Source organism: Lygodium microphyllum, chromosome 21 (genome assembly GCF_053477565.2).
Source record: "Lygodium microphyllum isolate KBCC chromosome 21, Lygodium_microphyllum_v1.1.10, whole genome shotgun sequence".
Classification (NCBI taxonomy): Eukaryota; Viridiplantae; Streptophyta; class Polypodiopsida; order Schizaeales; family Lygodiaceae; genus Lygodium; species Lygodium microphyllum.
The window spans coordinates 112,233,938-112,252,302 of record NC_141155.1 but is presented as its reverse complement, the minus strand read 5'-3'; the positions used below and the strand labels follow the sequence as shown (position 1 = coordinate 112,252,302).

At 40.1% G+C, this 18,365-nt stretch overlaps 1 protein-coding gene across 3 annotated transcripts in view; it reads right to left on the bottom strand.

Moving 5' to 3' along the window:
• Nucleotides 1-10,028, bottom strand: part of LOC148018438 (polypyrimidine tract-binding protein homolog 1-like) — a 66,715-nt gene extending 56,687 nt beyond the window's left edge. Inside the window, exons 1-8 of one of the 3 annotated variants that reach the window (XM_087662310.1) lie at nucleotides 9,587-10,028; nucleotides 8,839-9,048; nucleotides 7,960-8,022; nucleotides 7,803-7,876; nucleotides 7,622-7,717; nucleotides 7,291-7,348; nucleotides 7,091-7,189; nucleotides 6,920-7,001 (exon numbers count right to left, since the gene is read on the bottom strand). In XM_087662310.1, coding sequence (XP_087518436.1) covers nucleotides 6,920-7,001; nucleotides 7,091-7,189; nucleotides 7,291-7,348; nucleotides 7,622-7,717; nucleotides 7,803-7,876; nucleotides 7,960-8,022; nucleotides 8,839-9,048; nucleotides 9,587-9,772 — 868 coding nt within the window. In that variant the 5' untranslated portion in view covers nucleotides 9,773-10,028. Of the gene's footprint in view, nucleotides 1-6,919; nucleotides 7,002-7,090; nucleotides 7,190-7,290; nucleotides 7,349-7,621; nucleotides 7,718-7,802; nucleotides 7,877-7,959; nucleotides 8,023-8,526; nucleotides 8,585-8,838; nucleotides 9,049-9,586 lie in introns of those variants that run through there. The other 2 variants (XM_087662311.1, XM_087662312.1) reach the window with 2 other exon arrangements.
• Nucleotides 10,029-18,365: the final 8,337 nt, after the last annotated feature.

Below are 18,365 nucleotides of genomic sequence, written 5' to 3'. Positions count from 1 at the left end.
TCACTGCTGTTTTACAAGACAGCAAGCCCGTAAATTCATTACAGCACCTCCTTCTCAAGCTCTTTCTTCCATTTTAGTAACAAGAAGCAAGCCCTATCCATGTACTACTGTTCAACGATGGAGAAAGGCTAATTTCCCCTCTTTCTTCTCTCATACTGTAAAGAAATCAGTTCTTATCATTGCATAATAGATAATGCATGTGTGTTTATACATCTTTGCATGATCTTGTGAGAGTGAGAATTACTTCTCCTCACTCTCAGGTTGATTGTAACTGAGCTCTTCCCTAAGGGACTTGGGTTGAGCAGAAATACATTCCTTCGGGGGGGGGTTGCCCATCTTCAACCCCCAATCTTGTCTCCATTACTTTTACATTTTCATGGCTGTACTTTTGTGAGTAATTTTCATTTTCAGCTTTGAGTGTTTATTCTCTTTTATATTAAATCTCGAAAACAAGAATATATCATAATTGTTAAGCATACTACGTTGTTCACGGCATTTACATAAATTGTGAGTTTTTAGTCTTTTCTTTGCTTCCTTGCATCTGCATTTGTACTTTAGACAACGGCTGGTTACAAAAAACTAGAAATTTCAGCAAGTAATGGGAGGGAAAAATGATTTACTCAACATGTTTAGCGACTCAAACAAACTCGATGGCACTAATTATCCCATGTGGGCATACATGATGAAGCATGTACTTATTGCCAAGCACCTTTGGGGTTATGTATGTGGTTCTGAAGCTAGGCTTGCAATCTTGGTTACACAAAATGCTACAGATTCTTCTAGCTCCTCCACCATTACCACTGGATCTTCCACTCCAGCTCCTCTTACACCTCCCACAACACATCAATAGAGATGGGATGGGCATGATGCCCCTAGCTCCTCCACCATTACCACTAGATCTTCCGCTCCAACTCCTCTTACACCTCCCACATCAGATCAACTGAGATGGGATGGACATCATGCTCAAGCTCATGCTTCAATTGCACTTTTGTGCAAGAATTTGATTGTACACAATGGCCAAGGATGCTTGGGATAAGCTCGCTTCGTTGTATTAGGTGTGCAATGAGTCTCGAGTTGTCTTTTTGCATAAGCAGCTTGAGATAGAGCACATGACAAAAGGGTGATTCTGTGGATGCATACATTACACGCGTCTAGATTATCACAGAGCAGCTTGCTAATATTGATGAAATAATTTCCGATTCCTCTCTTGTATGTATGGTCTTGGTTGTACTTGATACTATCATCACTATTGCTGCAAGAAGAGCAATCAAGGTTGAATCGCTCTAACAAAAGTATGAATAATCAAGCATTTGCAGCCAGTCATCCAAAAAAAGGAAAGTCATGGCAGTACTCAAACTCAAAGGGTAAAGGTAAAGTTGCTTCTTCTACAAACTCTTCAAGCATAAAGGATGATGGTGCTAAGAAAAAGAGATGCAATTATTGCAGAAAAAGGGGCATGTTATTGAAGAATGCAAAAAGAAGATGGCAAGTAACAAGAAGAAAAAATCAAGAATGGTTGTTGCTGAAAATTCAGCAAATGCGAAAGATGTAAGTGTAAATTTGGCAAGTTTGGACATTGGTTAATCTTATGCCTTTGTTGTGTTTTGTTTGTATGATTCTTCATTACATGAGCATGATCTTTCAGTTGTTGCATTTCAGCATATGGTATTTGTTGTGCATTGTTTGTATGATCCTTTTTCACATGAGCATGGTCTTTCACTTGGTGAAAATTTTAGCACATGATATTTTGTCAATGGCACTTCCAAGCACCTGACATCCTTTCATGACTTGTTTGTATCATATGCAAATGTATAAAATGGGGGATCTATTGTATGTGCAAACAATGCTTTGCATGCAATTCAATACATTGGTCAGATTTCCATTATTGCAGTGGATGGGAAGACTATCATGCTTGAGAAAGCCTTGCATGTATCAGGCATAAAGAAAATTTTACTTTTAATTTCAAACATTGCATGTGTTGGTTTTGTGGTTAAATTCCACATGGATCAATGTAGTGTCTATGACTGCACTGATGGGGATTCACTTGTTGTCATTGGTACATTGTACAATGGACTATATCAATTTGATTTATATAAGAGTATCAGAGGATGCATTACAGGTTGATGCCACCATTGTGGATGACACTAAGTTATGGTATCCTTGGTTTAGTCATCTTAATTATCGCATTTTGCTTCACATAAGAAGCAAAAATTTGATCGATCTCCCTCCGTTGAAAGAACCTACTCACAATGTATGTAAAAGTTGTGTGTACTTGGCAAAATGCATCGTACTTTGTTTCCTAAAGGTGTATCTTGCATGTTGATCAAAATTACAGCTTGTGCATAGTGATATTTTTGGGCCCATGCACTTCAAATTCATTGAAGGATACTTGTACTTTGTTACCTTTATTGATGACATGACTCTTGATTGTGGGACATATGCTTTGAGGCTAAAAATGGCAATGGATGCAAGTTGATTATACTACATATCAATTGGGACGGAATATATGTTATGGAAGTTTATCTCCTTTTGGGTTGAAAGGGGCATTATCCATTAGTAGCTACTACATGCAATGAGAAACTTGTTTATTTACATGATACTTTACAAAATGAACAATGGATAGTAGCTATGGAATCAAAGATAAACTCTATTGATAAAAATGACACATGGGAGTTATGTGGCTTGTTGGCAAGCATGCTATAAACACTAAATGGGTTTAGTATTTACAAAGTAAAACATAGATCTGGTGGTAGCATTGATTACTAGAAGGCACGCCTTGTTGCCAAAGGATATGCCCAACAACAAGGGATCAACTATGATGAGACGTTTGCACTCACTTCATGTATGACCACCATTCTTAGCATCATTGCTTTGGCTGCTCATTATGATTGGCATGTGCTTCAGTTGAATGTGAAGATTGCTTTTCTGAATGGTGATCTACATGAGGAGGTTTATGTCACTTATAGTAACATGGAATGGGGGATGGGAACGGAGATGGGGACAAGGTCAAGGATGGGGAACGGCTAAAAGCAAGGAACAAGCATAAGGGAGAAGATGGCATACATAAATAGCATTTGAAAATATATGCATGTGATGTGGTAGGTGGATGTGTGCACATAGTAACAAGGGATGCCCATTTTTTAGCTTCCCGTCCCAATCCCATCCCATCCCCGTTTAGAGCCCCCTCTCATGGTAATAGGGGATGGCAATTCATTTTTCCTATCCCTGTCTCTATTTCTATCCCTATCTCCAAAATCGGTCCCATGTTACTATGTGTATGGGTGAATGTATACTACCAAAGAATATATGCATGTGCATGTATTCATTCATGTATTTTCCATTGTAAAAAAATGCATATGTAATGTGGGCTGATTTGATTTGACTTCGTACAAAATATGCTGATTTTATATGTGTGTGTGTTACAAAAGGGGAAGTCCCTATACAAAGTCCCACAAAAAAACCCACCAAAAAACCACCCCCCAAAAGACACCTCATATGGGGATGGCCTCTTGGTTTTCATTCTTTATGTGGATGACATATTGTTGATTGGACCTCATGAGACACGTATTTCAGCCTTAAAAGATGAATTGCAGCATGCATTTGATGTGATAACTCTAAATCTTGGCCACTTGCACTACTATCTTGGCATACAATTTACTGTAGTTGAGGGGGCATTACTTTGCAGTAGTCTAAGTACATTGGGTAGCTTCTTGAGCAATTTCAGATGCAAGACTACAAGCCTATCTCTACTCCCATTGAGACAAACCACATGTTTACAAATCTTATTTATTATTTATAAAAATCATTTTTAATAAGCTGAAAATCTTAAAGCACGTAAGTGGGAGTGATAATAAATGTCTTTGTAACCATTATGTGCTTAGCTTATTTTGGACCTTGGTGGATATGAGAGAATATGCATGGCTATTTTTCTCATATAATCCAGACGCATAATTTAATGGTAGGAAAGAAAATTGAATGGTTAAACTTCATCTTTGCATAGTAATCTAGCTCAAATTTTAAAATTTAACTCACATCATGTGCAAGAATTGGAAGGGTGATCTTAGGAACATTAGGTAATTGATATCCAAAGAACTCCCATTCAACAATGGTTTGACCAATGTAAACCTCATAGTTGTCAGGAATGAAAGGTATGATATGGTATGCATAGTATGATAAAATATGGTACAAAATGGTACCTTAAGATTTTATAAGGTACGGTATTATATTAGTATGAAAAAAAAAACTTGATTTTTAAAAAAAACTATAAATGATAGAACACATATTTAAACTAAAATAAGCAACGTCATTACAAAATAAGATGAATACATAAGGTTAAAAGCCAAACTGGCATATGTTAGGCCTTGCAATTACATGTGCAACACGCAGTACAACAACATATAGCATACATGAATCATAGATCATCGGTAGGACTCTGGAGTGGATACAACAAATACAAAAAAGAGAGAGGCTTATATTGAGGCATCACCATCATCATCATCACCGTTTGAGTGCTCATAAAGAGAGTTTGAAAATAAATCTTTAGTATTGGATGGTGAGACATTCTCATAGTCATCCTCACTGATGAAGGTGACCGTCATCATTAAATGATGGCTCCTTAGGCAAAGGTTGTGTAGGTAAGGGGTAGATATGATCAGAGGCACGAGATGAGGGCTACTAGAGCCTTGTCTCACATACGTGTGTAAGCCACTCGAACCACCCCTCATCGATGTCCGAGGGTATAAGAAATGACCATGCCCTTGCTGCCTGTTTCTTGAACTCCTTGCCCAAGAGCATGCTAACTACAAGTGTCACGACTCAGGAGTGTTTGCTATTATAAGCTCTCTATAGAGCTCTGTAAAGATAATTTTCTCCTCATCAACCTCCTAATGTATACTCAAAAGAGTGTTGCCTATCAACTTGAATATATCAACATTCATCTACACAATGCTATGAGACTAACAACCAATTAAAACTTGACTTATCATTTTAAATTTATGAATCGCGATTTATGGTTAAGTTTTTACCTACTTCGGACTACCCATGCATAAGTTAGTGCAGCAATAGACTACCTGCTCGAATTGTCATATGCTAAGTAGATTGGAATCTTCATGTCAATGAGAGAAGAGGTACTCCAATTTCTCTCACATGCATTTGAAGAGCAATCCTGAGCGAGGGTTCTTGTAGTCAAGTGTTGAAGAGTCTCCAATGCTTATCCAAAATTTTGCCACTCTTCTTTAAAAAGTGAAAGAAGCAAATGCGACACGCTCTGTGACATTAATGTGACATTAAAAGTGATATTTAATGTCACATTAATGTCACACGCTCTCTTTGATTTGTGTAGCATCCTAGCTCCTCTAGCACTAGCATTATGGTAATCCATAGAGACCACACGCGTCAAATATGCAAGCTGGTCCGAGCTGAGCTTTGTCATGCATAAAGACTAGCGACTTGTAGATCGGATGTACTAATGTTGTAAAACCATGGATAGGCTTATACATACGCCCCATTTCTCAACTATTTGTAGAACGTATGCACACTGTGTCTTTGTGATCACAATACGGCCCTATGTCTTTGGCAATGCCACTCTAAAGAAGTGAATGAGAAGGCCCAGAGTGGACCCCTTGAAATCACTCATACACAATATTCTATGAAAGAGAGTCACAACAATAACAATGATAAGGACTTTCTACCAAAATTGCTCATTGAGGCACAAGCACTGTATGGCTTTGACCTCCTTTGTCCCATGCTCATTTCACTCCTTCCATAGTGGACACACCATTATTTAGCAAAGGGTGGACTGCATATCATAAAGGTGCTCCAACAATAACCACATGTAAGCAAATCCAGTTAACGAACCGTACAAATCATACATGAGTAACCCCTCTTGGATAGGCCCTTAGGCAATCCATCGTGATATCCTCGACCCAATTCCTTGGTGTCTTTGGGATGAGAACTTTTGCTCATCTGCTCCTAATAAGTATAAGCAATGTACTTGGAACTCCTTGTAATGATCCAACCATCCATAATACAAGATTAGTTAAATGAACAAGCCATCCCCAATGCTTAAAAATGGGTATCCGTATTATAATCCACTCTCTAGAAAACTTGCTCATGAGAGAAGCAATCAATCCATTAATACGAAGCTCGGGCTCCTTTTCTTCATGCAAACAATAAGACTCAACCCTTTGGTCTTGAAGGACACTAAATCCTTGTGGTTGTTCCACATAAATGTTTTCTAGAAGGCCCGTTGTTTTTAGGACTTTGAACAGCAAGGAACACTATTGAGAAAGGTTGACATCCAAAAACTCGACCACTTAAGATGGGCAGCCACCAAATGGCTATCTAGCTAATAGACATCCAAAAATCCCTTGATAACAAGCCTAGCTTTCAAGCATATTCAAGCTTTGCTTAGTGCTTGTCCAAGGCCCCATCTTTGTAGGTTTCAGAGATCCATATAGCACCACATTGACAGCTGCAAAAGATTGCTGATGTGCATGACATGGGCAAGAAAAATGAGTAGACAAAAGGATCCAAGCAATTAGGTCCTCAAGGTTACACTATTTCCAAATGCATTAACGAATTGTTGCTAGTCACATTGGAAGCAATAGGAATCTAGGTGGCAATAATAGCTAATCAAAGTACTACAGTGTTCCCATTCAACAATCGGATCCAAATGCAGTGTAACAATGATTTTTCTAATCCATCCAAGCGATGATATCCAAGAACCTCCCAGTTACCATTTTGCTACTCCCATACATCTTCAAGTAACAAGGGAACTTTAAGTTATCACTCAGATATAACATCGATGACTAAAAACAAACAGAGAATTTGCAGCTATTTCGGCCTCACGCAACACAACTAATCAATACATTTCCATCTGCCAAGAAAAGTTTCATGAAACTTTTGTAGCAAAGTGTACCAGAATACTGAATCAGTGCTTGAAACCCTGCATTCTTTTCAAACATTGCTATTTTTTGTACTGTTCCAAATGCCGAGAACACCTGTAAGACATTCTCTTTATAAGTCTTTCAGAAACCCAAACATTAAAAAGTGAATTTTAAACTACTGCTGAGAACGCCATGCCACTCACTGTGTGCAAAATTTCTATAGTCACTGCATATTGCATATTCTCAATGGATGCCAGTAAAACGTTACTTTCTGGTTCCTTCTTCTTTCCATCTGGTCCAACCTGTGTAACCAACAAAACTTAAACCTGAATCTAGGGATGCACCATGAAAAAGAAACATAATCCTTACTTATAGTAAACATGTAGCATGCCAAAAGTAGCACCTGTCCAGTACCATCAATAGCTGAAGGAGCAATAGGTAGGTAAGGATTCGTGTAATCCCTGAGTTACAAAAAGGAACACAGAAACGCATTGTTTGTTTAAAATGCTGACCAGTATCAAGGGTTGATTTGGGAACAAATATTCTCCAAAGAAAAAAAAAACTCCAAAGGAGACGGCATATATATAGCAGTTTTATTTTTTTGGCCAAAAACTGCTGAACTTACCCCTCCATCCAGTAACTTTATGTCATACAAAATTTTAGATATATGTCTTGAAGTAGAATCTAAAAAAAGTCGAGTCATCCGCATATAATCATATCCAAAGTCAACAAACCTGCTTCGGTGGCTTTGAAACTTCACATTCAAATCAACATGTGCCGAGAAGGATATGCGTAAATGACATGAGACAATATGCTCTGGAAGAAGGTACCTGGACACAAACAGCAAGCTATGGATATTGCACAGACAGGAAAACATCAAATTCAATGAAGGACTACTCTATGAAAAAGTTCTACCGAGGAATGCTCCTCCCGTCAAGAGCTGACTTTGCTGCTACAGCTGTATCAAAATCTACAAACTGAACCAACGCCTGTATGAAAGCAACCAGCTATATGAATTGTAAGGAATGGTTTCAACTAAATATGCATTGTTTGAACTTGAACTTTTTGCCACCTGAAACCCAGCACTTTTTTCAAATGTTGCAATTTTCTGGACAAAGCCGAATGCAGAGAAGACCTGTCACAAACAGCAACAAAATTCAACTCTTTCCTGCCCACTCTCTGTCCTGTTGCAGAAACTATAGAAGTGCACTGAAATGAACAAGCTACTAGGCTAGTTAAACAAATTATATATAATGAATATCAAAACTACAAAAGATTTCTAGGAGATTAGTTATAATAGATATGTAACATACAGTACATTTCTAACTAGAATTCGGAAGAACAAGGGAGCCACAACCTAAACCCCATGCATGCTGAATGACAAGACCTTAAATGGACGAGAAGCTTGAACTTCTGTTTCCAGCAACTACAGAATTACGCGTGCTAAGGACACCCATTTGCTTGAACAGCTAAATCGAAGCAACAAGCCACATTATACCAACAAGCAGGCAAGGAGTGTGTGTGGTCATCCTACTAAACTTCCAAGAAATAAGTGACACACTCAACTATTGAGTTGTAGGGTGAGGAGTAAGGAAAGGGTTAGAAGGCAAGGTGAAGCAAAGGGGAACGAAACAAACACACATGCGCTTCCTCCCATGCAGTAGCCTGCCATCGTGGATGTGTCCCAAAACATGGACCTGTTGATCCATTCAGCGTCATGTCAAACAGAAGCCAGGTATCAAGTAAACCTGTTAAACGCAGCTGAAATACAGAAAGCAACCCACAACAAAATACCCTAGGACTTTTTGGCAATACTTTGAATTGTTCCAATAAAACCACTGCAAAACAACTTGATGGGGATAATTATACTATTACATTAGTGATTCAATTACAAACTTTTCAAAAGGTGTATGAGATAACAACATTGAGGCATGCCATAAGCAAGACTTACCAAATGTAGCACATCAATTGAAACATCGCCAGCTTCTACACCCTCGATGGTCACCAATAAGACATTACTAGCTGTGTCTCCTGCAGTTTTGTTGTTGACAATTTCCTGTCTATTTGAGTACTGTAAGTACACAGTTTTTCCCCTCACCTGAGCTGGCTCAGAAGAGGAGGCATAATATGAAACCATCGAAATTGCCTGGTTCAAATCAGCCTGCAACCAACCAAGTACAATTCAAAGTGTGACACCCTGAACATGAATAGGCAAAATGCATTCATTCTGCATTTGAAAAGAGTGACCTCTGAAAACAGGAATTAAATTAGATGTTCCAATGCAGATGTTCCCTTCAGAAAAAAAAATCAGTAACAGTAATAAATGAAGGCAAATTAGGGAATGAATCGTGATGAGATGCCGTGGCTACAGTTAAAAAGATACAAAACTGAAGTACACAAGAAGGTAATGGCAAGAAAGAAAGAGAGATGCACACCAGCCGAATTAACAGAAACAACACACTTAAGTAAATGAGCAACCGTGGGACCACTGGGATTATTCAACACTAACGATCCCAAGTGCCCTGTTATGCAGAAAAGGGGATCATGCATAGAGAAGGCATAACCAAACCTAGCCTGCATCTTCCTGATTTCTGATAAAGGCATTGCCCAGGGCAATTTGCTTAACACAGGGACGGCCATTCTGAGCAAGAATCACGAGATCAGGTCTGTAATGTGTTAATCTAAAAGCAGGAGCTTACAAATTCGACAAACGCTTGGTTGCGGTTGGCACCGACGTTGCATTTCGTATTGACGATCCTGCCGAAGGGCTTGCAGAGCTCCACAAGCTCCTCTTCGCTGCATTCCCAAGGCAAATTCCGGAGGTGCAGGACCTTGGACGGCGGCTGTGTCAAGCGGAACTGAGGCTGTCCGGCGGCAGAGCTCATTATCGTTGTTAGTGATAGCGCCCTCCCCCCCCCCCCCTACACACACACACACACACACACACACACACTCTCTCTCTCTCTCTCTCTCTCTCTCTCTGTGTGCGCGCTCTTGTATCGTACTCTCCTCTCGTCCTTCCCTTTTCCACTGTGCTTCCCTTATGTTTTCCTTGCCTCGAACCTTGCTTCCGCGTTTGTGAAGGAATTCGGGAAACGGCACGCACGATCGACTATTCGGGAGGCTTAGGTATAGTTGCCCCGCTTACGGAAAACTAGGTGAAATCACTTTAAAGATCACAAGGCCTCTCCAAAGATACGTTTGAAAATGTGTGTGTGTGTTGTTTGCGGGGGGGGGGGGGGGGGGGGGGGGGGGCGGGGTGGCGGGTTTTAGCTATAACATGGCATTGGAGTTAGAAACACTTATATAGGGAGTAGTAGTGACCTTGAGTTTTGCTTGGTTTACACTCTACGTGTGATTCCCTATACTAAGTGGTGAACCCTCGCATGTGCGGTATGATGAGGGTGTAATCCTTAGATGTGTCTCAATGTTGTATCTTTCGATATCATGAATATAAATATTTTTTATTGATATATCTTGTGTATCATTCCATTGTGCCTCATGACAGGTTATGACTTGAAGTCCCATGAAGATCCGTAACACTTGGTATTAGAGCAACTCTAGAGCAAAGCATAGTAGCTCGAGAGAGGAGCAAGCTCACTGACGCAGAGGAGATCCTACCATAACACATCGTGCAACATGACGTGAAAATCCCAACACGATGTGACATGACACGGCACGACTTCTCTCCCCTTCGGAGCATGTTACCTGCTAAAATTTGAAAGAGAACCTTGCTTTCGCGTTTATGAAGGGATTCGGGAAACGGCACACACAACAGACTATTCAAGAGGCTTAGGCATAGGTCCCCTGCTTACAAAAAACTAGGTGTAACAAAGTTATAAAATAACTTTAAAGATCACAATGCCTCTCCAAAGATAGGTTTGAATGTGTGTTTGGGGCGAGGGGGGGGGGGGGGGGGGGGGGGGGGGGGAGGGTGGGGGAGGGGGGACCGGGGGAAAGATAAGGTGGAATAGGGTACATGCTTTATAGCTATACCATGATGTTGGAGCTAGAAACACCTATATAGGGAGTAGTAGTGACTATGATCTCTGCTTGGTTTTCACTCTATGTGTGATTCCCTATAGTAAGTGGTAAACCCTCACATGTGCGGTGTCACGAGAGTGTAGTCCTGAGATGTGTCTCAATGTTGTATCTTTCGATATCATGATGAATACGAAGATTCCTTATTGATATATATTGTATGCCATTCCGTTGTTCCTTATGAAAGGTTATGACTTGAGAACACAATTTTTTAGGCTGGTAAGATTTCGGAGGAGTTGGAGTCATCCATTAAGGTCTCCATTCTGAAGAAGGGTGATCTCACCAATCCCAACAATTGCCGTGATCACTACTACTCAAAGTGCTAACATCGATCGTAGTCTCTAGGATCTATAAGGCCCTAGAGAGCTACAAGTTCTTCCTCAAAGCACAAGCCGGATTTCGTGAGCACGAGGAGTGTACTTGACAAGTTGCATGCCTCGAGGAGATAGTGGAACGCCAACATGTGGAGGGTAAACCAACATATGTCGCCTTCATCGACTTCAAAAAGGTATACGACACGGTATTGCACCAAGCCTTGTTTTGCAAGTTGTGAGCTTGCGATGTGAAAGGATGTTGTATCCGGTTCATAGAGGGTCTTTACCAAGCTTCTAAGATAAGGGTGAGGGTGGGAGATCTCCTATCTGAAGCCATATCCATGAAGCGGGGCATACGCCAAGGGTGTCCTAAATCCCCCACCCTATTCAACATATTTATTAACGATATCATGATCGAGGGTGAGGATTTAGAGTGAATGTTCCCAAGCTTTGAGAGAAAATTCAGGGGTTGCTTTTTGCAAATGACTTGATATTGCTTGCAGAATCCCCCAAGAGCTACAAGCAGCATTAAACTAGTTGAGTGAGTGGGCTACCAAGTGGGAAATGAGCTTCGATTTATCCAAGTACAACATCATGATATTATTTGAGAACTTGCAATCTCTCAGGGATCGGTCACTCTACTTAGGGACCAAATGGATTGAAGTCTATGAGAAATACACGTATCTTGGTATCGTCCTGGATAGTGAATTCTCAATCGAGTAAATAATTCCAGACAGGATTGAGAAAGGTTGCAAGACCCTTCACGCCTACCAACCCTTCCTTTCTTCCCATTTGATCCCTATGTGGACTCGACTCAACCTCTTCAAGGTGTGTGTGCTTCCGGTGCTTACGTACAGAGCCGAGATTATGGGAGGGCATCATCAAATACTTCTTCAATTGTTGGAGACACTAGCGGTCACAAGGATGAAGTGGATTCTTGGCAAAGGAGCTAAGTCAACGGCAATCACGGGAACTACCTTGCATAAGGAATTTCATATCCCCCCCATACCAACATTTTGCAGCAGGCAATGTGCGCGTCCTTTAGAAAAGTACCTGGGACTCAAGATGTGGATTCGAAAGCTTGTGAAACCACCGTCATTTACTAGGAAAGTCCACAAATGGACCTGGACCTCCAAGACCAAATGTTGGCTAGAAAGGTATATCCCTGAAGCACCTCTACTTGTTGTAAGACATCATATCTGGAAGAAATGGGAATAGCAACACGAGTGTTTGAGGCTTTCCTCTTATAATGGGAACAAGTTTGAATGCTCAAGGAATTACCTCTTTCACGTAAATATATCAAAGAACATCAAGACTATAGAGGAATGGTTTTTGTGCTTGGCACGAGTCGGCAGTGTGAAGATGGCAGATAGCTACCATCACTCTCGTCGACAAACATGTCCCTTATGCAGCTCTCGCGAAGCAAAAACCTCTTATGCACACATCCTACTTACCTGTCCTGTGTTGATTGATGGACATAACATGCACATTTTTGGTTTTATAAGCAAAGCTCGCGACCTTTATCTTGGGGGAGTACCTTAAACCCCCTCCCCCCCCCCAATTGGGTGAGCACTCGTATGCACTTGGGAAATGTTGTTCCGGGGCATTGCCTCGTAGCATCATTCCTCGGCGAGGTGATGTTGAGGTGCTTGGGAGCATTGTACGCGTGATCCTTGTTCTCAAAAAGAAAAGGGAAATGACAATATCCTCCCTTTGCAAACTTGTGTACAAGCAACTCATATTCGTACCAATGATGGCACCACCTTGCTCAAGCAAGTGATTACTATTGGGAGGCAATGTTTGCTTGGGTGCGACGGGACACCACCTTCGAGCCAACACCTAACCTTGGGGTATGGCATCCCTTTAAGGGAATCTTCTAGGGTTGGTGATTTTAGCTTGTGAGAGTCCATGAACCCCTAAACAGTGGTGTTAGGTGCCCGCCCATGCTCCATCATTTGTGTTGTAAGTGGACTCATCCAAGGATCTTGCTACTTCCTGAAGAAAGTAGCGAAATCATAAGCTAGTGCACAGGGTTCTACCTTTGAGCCTAATTAGGCACCCGGCTCAAAAAACAAAAACAAAAACTTGAAGTCTCGTGAAGGTCCATAATACTTGGTATGAGAGCAACTCTAGCGCTGAGCATATTAGCTTGAGAGGGGAGTAGGCTCACAGACGCGAAGGAGATCCTACTATCACATATCGCTCAACACAATGTGATGACCTTGATATGACACCATGACCCTGATATGGCACGACACGGCACAACTCATCCCCTCCCCCCCCACCCCGGGGCATGTTACTTGTTTTGAAATTTGGAAGAGAACCTGATGTGCCAACAAAGTTGAGAGGGAGTTGTAGCATGGTAGGGATGTGTGGCATACCATTCAAAAATGACTTGGAGGATAACCGAGACTGTGGAAGGACACTTTCTTTGAAAAGGAAGACGAGTTATGTCATTGGCTCAAAATCACATACAAAAAGAATGAGCTATGGCTCAAACTGATCAAGTAGACGAAGAATAGATGTGATGTGCAATCTCGAAGAGAGGGCTAAAGACCTCATGGTGTGAGAGAGAGCCAAACTATGGCAAATGAAGATGGCCCAAGACCTGGACACAGAATTGCAAGAGAAGATCATGTTGAGGTGGGACTAGGAGACTGCCTCTGGATCTGAAAGAGCCAAAGGGAGGGCCGAAGCAAATGCAAGCCAAAAGAGTCTAAGCTGAAGAATGGAGTGAAGCCAACCAAAGAAGGACCTAAGAGCCAAGAGAAGCAGAAGCAGGTGAGAGAAGAAGCAAAATCATGGTCAAATGAAGATGAAGATGAAGAGCAGGGAGAGAATGAGCTCAACCCAGATCTTGGAATACATTGTCCCTAACAAGGAGTCGATGGCTACTACCTTGACTACTACTTGGAAGGCTACTTCCAAGAAGGCTACCCTGAAGACCAATGCCTCTACAATGAATTCCCTCTGAAGGAGATGGATACTACTACCCTGAAGATGTTCCCATTGACTACCACCCAGAAGGAGAATACCTCTACATTGAACTACCCCTATCCTAAAGAATGCCAACTAGAAGGAGTTCAAGGAGAAGAAGAAACGATGGAATATTATGTGAAGGGAGAAGGATATAAAATGGATGTGAGTTTAGAGGTAGAAAATATTATGATGGAGTTAAGATATAGAAAAAAAGATGAAGCAAGGTGGACATGTCAGAAGGATGAACAACTATACCCACAGGTTGCAACCCAGTTGAAAGAAGAAAGGGTGAAAGCACCTTGGGCACGGCATCCGCTACATGGAGCCAACACTTCTACCTTAGATGATGATATAGATGAAGGAAAAGAAAGAAGAGAGGAGTTAGAAGATAAGAAAGAAGAAAAGGGGAGGATGAGCTCAATCTAGATCTTGGAACATCTCGACCCCGACAAACCCAAGAACTAACCAAACCTGCAAAGTTCAATGATGATAGCCTAGGAAAGGAGTTGAAGGAGAGAATCATGCAAATATGGGATGAGATAGAAGAAGATGGTAGGAAAGAGGAACAAAGAGAGTTATTAGATGGAGCCATAGAGAAGATCAAGGAAAAGATGAGACAAGAAAATATAATAAAAGAGATAGAAGAGCAATTAGAGATAGTTAGGAAGAAGCTAGAAAATAAAGATAGGCTAGAGCAAGATATGCAGACTCAAATAGAAGAAAACAAGAAGAAGAAAGTTAGGAAAAATATTGACCAAGTAGAGAGAGGCAGAGGAACCAAGTTAGAAGAATAAGTATGGAGAGCTAAAAAGCCAAAGGTAGAAGAGGAGCTAAAGACAGATCTAGGCAAAATAGTCCGAAAAGAAGAAGGAAAGATAGAGAATGAGGAGATTGAGAACGAGACGAAGAAGAAGGCGAAACCAAACCAAGAAACGGAGGTAGGCCGCTAGAGCTAGTATTAGAGATGAGAATAAAGATGCCTCCAAAACCCCCCAAACTAAACTCGTGACTAGGGACAAAGCAAACCAAGCTTTTGATCCAAGGCCACATCCCATCCTAGCCAACTCGGATCAAAGTAGAAACCAAGTGCACTTCAGCAAATGGAGCCATTGGCTACACCTTTAAGCCTGACAAGGCAAATCCTTCGGAGTTTGGACAGAATGAGTCAAAGGCCAAAGCCTCACAAAAGGGAGAGCATGAGGAAGTGCTCACAATATGGTCCAATCAAGGCAACTTAGTTCCCTAGAACTCTCCAACTCACTCTTAAGGTGAATGTCTTTGGACTATGGAACCCGTTGGGACTATACTCAATGCTCATAAAGATTGAGATCTTGGCATTCAGGCCACAAGTAGTGCAAGGAGTTGTCATCTCGATCCTATGAATCCGTGACAAACCAAGCGCCATACATATAGGCGTCACCCCAAGAACTTCAAGGATACCTCTACTTCCGCAAACCAAAATCCGGTCTGAGTGTGATGACTTAATCAATTCCCCTCCAAAAACCTCCACTCCAAATGAGGCTAAGAATAGTCAAAGAGGTGCCATGCACCAAGACCACACCTTTCATGCAAGAAGGCAAGTTGAACCAACTGGTTTGTTTAAGTTCAAAGCAAGCAAGAAAGATCTAATAATGAGGCCAAGGAAAACAACCCAAGTTCTTGACTTGGCGATGAGGGCAAAGCATCTTGGCAAACAAACCAAGAACCCCAAGTCCCCAAGGCCCAAGGAGACAACACGAGGAACAATACAATGGATTACCTCCCTTAAGATGTGGCACAATATGGCCACTACCATGCCACCACACATTGACCCCAACAACATGACAACTTGGGATTACACCTACAAAGCTTGGCATGCAAAGCCATAAGCACCAAGCCACCTCAAGTTAGGACTACAAAGCCTCCACTCCACAAATGTTATTTGGATTGGAATGCAAAAGAATAAAAAATCTAAGTCTAGATGGGTAGACCCTGGCCAGCTTGATAGAATAAGCTGTGTTAAGACCCCCAAGTCATAGTGTGGTAGACACTAACCAGCTTGATAGAAAAGGCTATGTTAAGACCCTGCTAAGGAGACTGTTAGACATTGACCAACTTGATAGCATAAGCTATGTTAAGACCCTAGAATGAGTCAAGCAACCACCCTTAGATTACTAAGGACAACAATTCATTAAGCGGGGGGTGAGTGTATGGGTATGGGTTTTGTATCTATACCATAGCTAGAAACACCTATTTAGGGAGTAGTAGTGACTCTGAGCTTTGCATGGTTTCCACTCTACATGTGATTCCCTATACTCATTGGTGAACCCTCACATGTGCGACATCATGAGCCTGTAGTCATGAGATGTGCCTCAATGTTATATCTTTTGATATCATGAATACAATGATTCATTATTGATATATCTTGTGTGCCATTCGATTGTGCCCTTTTGTGCCTCATAACAAATTATGACTTGAAGTCCCATGAAGATCCATAACATGAGGCGCAGTAGGGGGACTTTGGAAGGTCAAAGGTCAATAGTAAGTGACAAATGAGTCGAAGATGGATCGTTAGGCTTTTGCTTCACATAGGTGTCAATAACAACTAGACGCTTTACATCTACATTTTTTCAATGCTTTACACCTACGTTCCTCCAATGCAAAGCACTAAGGGTTTATGAAAAGTTGATCTAAAGAACATAATTTGAACTTCGAAAGCTTTGACAACTTAGACTAATACAATGTTGAATGCATGAAAATAAAATATATGGGAACGTGGCACTCGCTGATATAGAGTGATCTCTATTTACATCGAGCCTATCATGACATGCATATTATCCTCACATCTACAATATTATATAAATTTAACAACCCATAAACTATACTCATAATTTATTATTTTTCTTCTTCACACACACACACTCTCTCTCTCTCTCTCTCTCTCTCTTACATACATAATAATAATATCTAATATGTTATGTAAAATATAATTATTTATATTTTATTAATCATTATAACACATATGTTATAATTATCATTAGTATAAATAATACGTGAAAGATAATTATACCTAATAATAAGTAGTTAAATTCAAAATAAATTAAATAATATTATAGATTATAGCTATATAGTAGCGTGTATACATAATGCATAATATGCAAATTCATTAACATACTAATTAATTATTTTACGTGTATACACATTCATAATTATTATCATGTTAATGTATTCGTAACTATAATTAATACTTGTATTATTAAACTAACATATAATTATATTGTACGTATCAATATTGTTATTTTTTATCATACATATTAAATATAATAGTTCACATAATCATAATTATAAGGATGTATACTAATTAGTAATTATTTAAATATATTATAATTAATATAAATAATAAATTATACATAATACTCAAGAGCTCGTACATAGAGTTAGTCCCTCTATCTATCTCTATCTCTCTACTGTAAAGCCTATTTTGACGATCTATTCTGGTTATACTATGCCTCACTATGAACTTCATCTTAAGCATGTAGTTGATACTTATTTATTTATAGCTATCTACTTCTTCTTTATAACACATATTATATAATTGAGCACCAAGGCTTTTTCCATTTTGAGTTATTTTATCAAGCATTGTATTAAGAGTGTTCAATTATCTCTCCTTCTAACCAAGTATACTAATCATTATCCAATTCTCTTTCATTGATCATAGCACTACTTATCTCACTATCTATGACATTGGCAAAATTGACCTCATTAATGCTCTCACTCATGGGTTTGTGGATACACTTTGACTTTGGTGGGAAAGCATTTCCTCATATCTCAAAGAAGAAAATTGCTAATAGTACTGATCCTATTTTCCCCTTTTTTAAACTTCTTCTTGTGGAATTTGTTGGTAATACATATGATGATCAAATCGAAGCTAAAGAGGCATTCAAAAGGGCTCATCTTTGTGATCTCAAAAGATACAAAGGATACCTAATTTATATGAGAGACCTATTGTATGAATACCAAGGGACACATGATCCCATACTTAAATAGCATTTTGTGAATTCATTTCTTGATCCTCTACCTACATTGTCCAAAAGCAAGATGAGTAAAGAAGGTTATGACTTCTTTGACAGTTTTGGGCAGCTTAGTCAATTTATGGAAAAGGTGA